This window comes from Penaeus monodon, chromosome 32 (assembly GCF_015228065.2).
Source record: "Penaeus monodon isolate SGIC_2016 chromosome 32, NSTDA_Pmon_1, whole genome shotgun sequence".
Taxonomy (NCBI): Eukaryota; Metazoa; Arthropoda; class Malacostraca; order Decapoda; family Penaeidae; genus Penaeus; species Penaeus monodon.
In genome coordinates, this window is record NC_051417.1 from 17,743,531 (window position 1) to 17,745,003 (window position 1,473).

At 33.8% G+C, this 1,473-nt stretch overlaps 1 protein-coding gene across 1 annotated transcript in view; it reads left to right on the plus strand.

The window, feature by feature from the left end:
• Positions 1-1,473, plus strand: part of LOC119593577 (G protein-coupled receptor kinase 2-like) — a gene marked incomplete at its 5' end in the record, with an annotated part of 13,324 nt that overhangs the window by 8,952 nt on the left and 2,899 nt on the right. Inside the window, 3 exon segments of the mRNA XM_037942534.1 lie at positions 256-333; positions 484-686; positions 1,172-1,380. Of these exon segments, the coding sequence (XP_037798462.1) occupies positions 256-333; positions 484-686; positions 1,172-1,380 (490 nt within the window).

A 1,473-nucleotide genomic window follows, 5' to 3' on the forward strand; every position in this document is an offset into this window, starting at 1 on the left:
AATATGCACACTTACAAAACACACTTCTTCTTTATATGTTTATTTTGTTTGCTGCTCACATATTTGTTATTTTTTATTTTGACAGATAAGAGGTATATTGTTCATATATGGTGTTTTGACCATTTTAGAGAGAAAATTCACATAATTATTTTTGTAGCAAGAGACATTTTTAGTGTGGGCTTTGGGGGAGGGGGGCAAAAACAAATCATTGTGATTATGCAGTTCGTCTTATTTGTTATATATGTGTTTCTACAGGAACAGTACCAAGTAGAATTAGATGAGAAGAGACAAGAGGCTGCACATACCATATTTAACAAATATCTTCAAAAAGCTGTAAGTCATTAGATATTAGAAGATGATATATATATAGAATTCACTATGTGAGATAATTTATTGAGTGTTAAGTTCCTTGGGATTTCCAAATTTTTAAAAATTATGTTATTTAGATATTGAGTAGTGCTTTACTTTTTTCTTCTCTTTCAGTTTATGGAATGGCAGATTTTGGGAATTTTGAACGAGTCCTTAGTGGAAACATGCAAGGAGAACCTGAGCAGAGACACAGCGGAGAAGGACCTCTTCCAAGGATGCGTTGCCGACGTAAAGCTCTTCCTGGCTAATGAACCTTTCAAGGAATTTGAGGCTTCCATGTACTTCCACAGATATCTACAATGGAAATGGCTAGAAAGGTAAAATGCAAGAAAGTGCCACCCCCCACCCTAAAAGAAAAGGAGCATCCTTTTGGTGATATTGATAATAAGTTAATCTCTTTAAATTATTCAGTGGAAATGTAAAAGTAGGCTAGATGAATTCCTAGTACTTGCTGTATCAAAGAATGGCTTTTGTTTCGTTGTCTAGAAGTTCTGATCTTTAGGTGTGTATGTAACAAAAGGTTTTATGGTCATCTGAATCTTGTGAAACATTTCATTAATTTTGACTGGTTCTTAGATTTATCATGGCAGTAAACCAGTAACATTAACAAAATAAACATGTATCTGAAGGTTTTAAGCCATAGTGATTTATTTTTAAAGAAAAATATGCATAATGTACACACATTTTTCTGCTATAATTAATCTCTGCTTTCTCATGGTCACTTCCCCCTACTCTGATCTTTGATATTATCTATACATTTTGGTTTATCATGTATTCATTTGCCTTCAAAATATCTTTTCAGTCAACCAGTAACATACAAGACCTTCAGAATGTACAGGGTTCTAGGGAAAGGAGGCTTTGGGGAGGTGTGTGCGTGTCAAGTAAGAGCAACAGGGAAGATGTATGCGTGCAAGAAATTAGAGAAGAAGAGAATAAAGAAGCGAAAAGGAGAAGCAATGGTGCTTATAGAGAAGCAAATTCTTCAGAAGATTAATTCCAGATTTGTTGTAAGTATGATTGGGTTTTGGTCTTGTTCATATAGGATTTTGAATATTATTATTTGTCATTAAAGTCATACTTCTTGCATTACTCGCATGTAAGAAA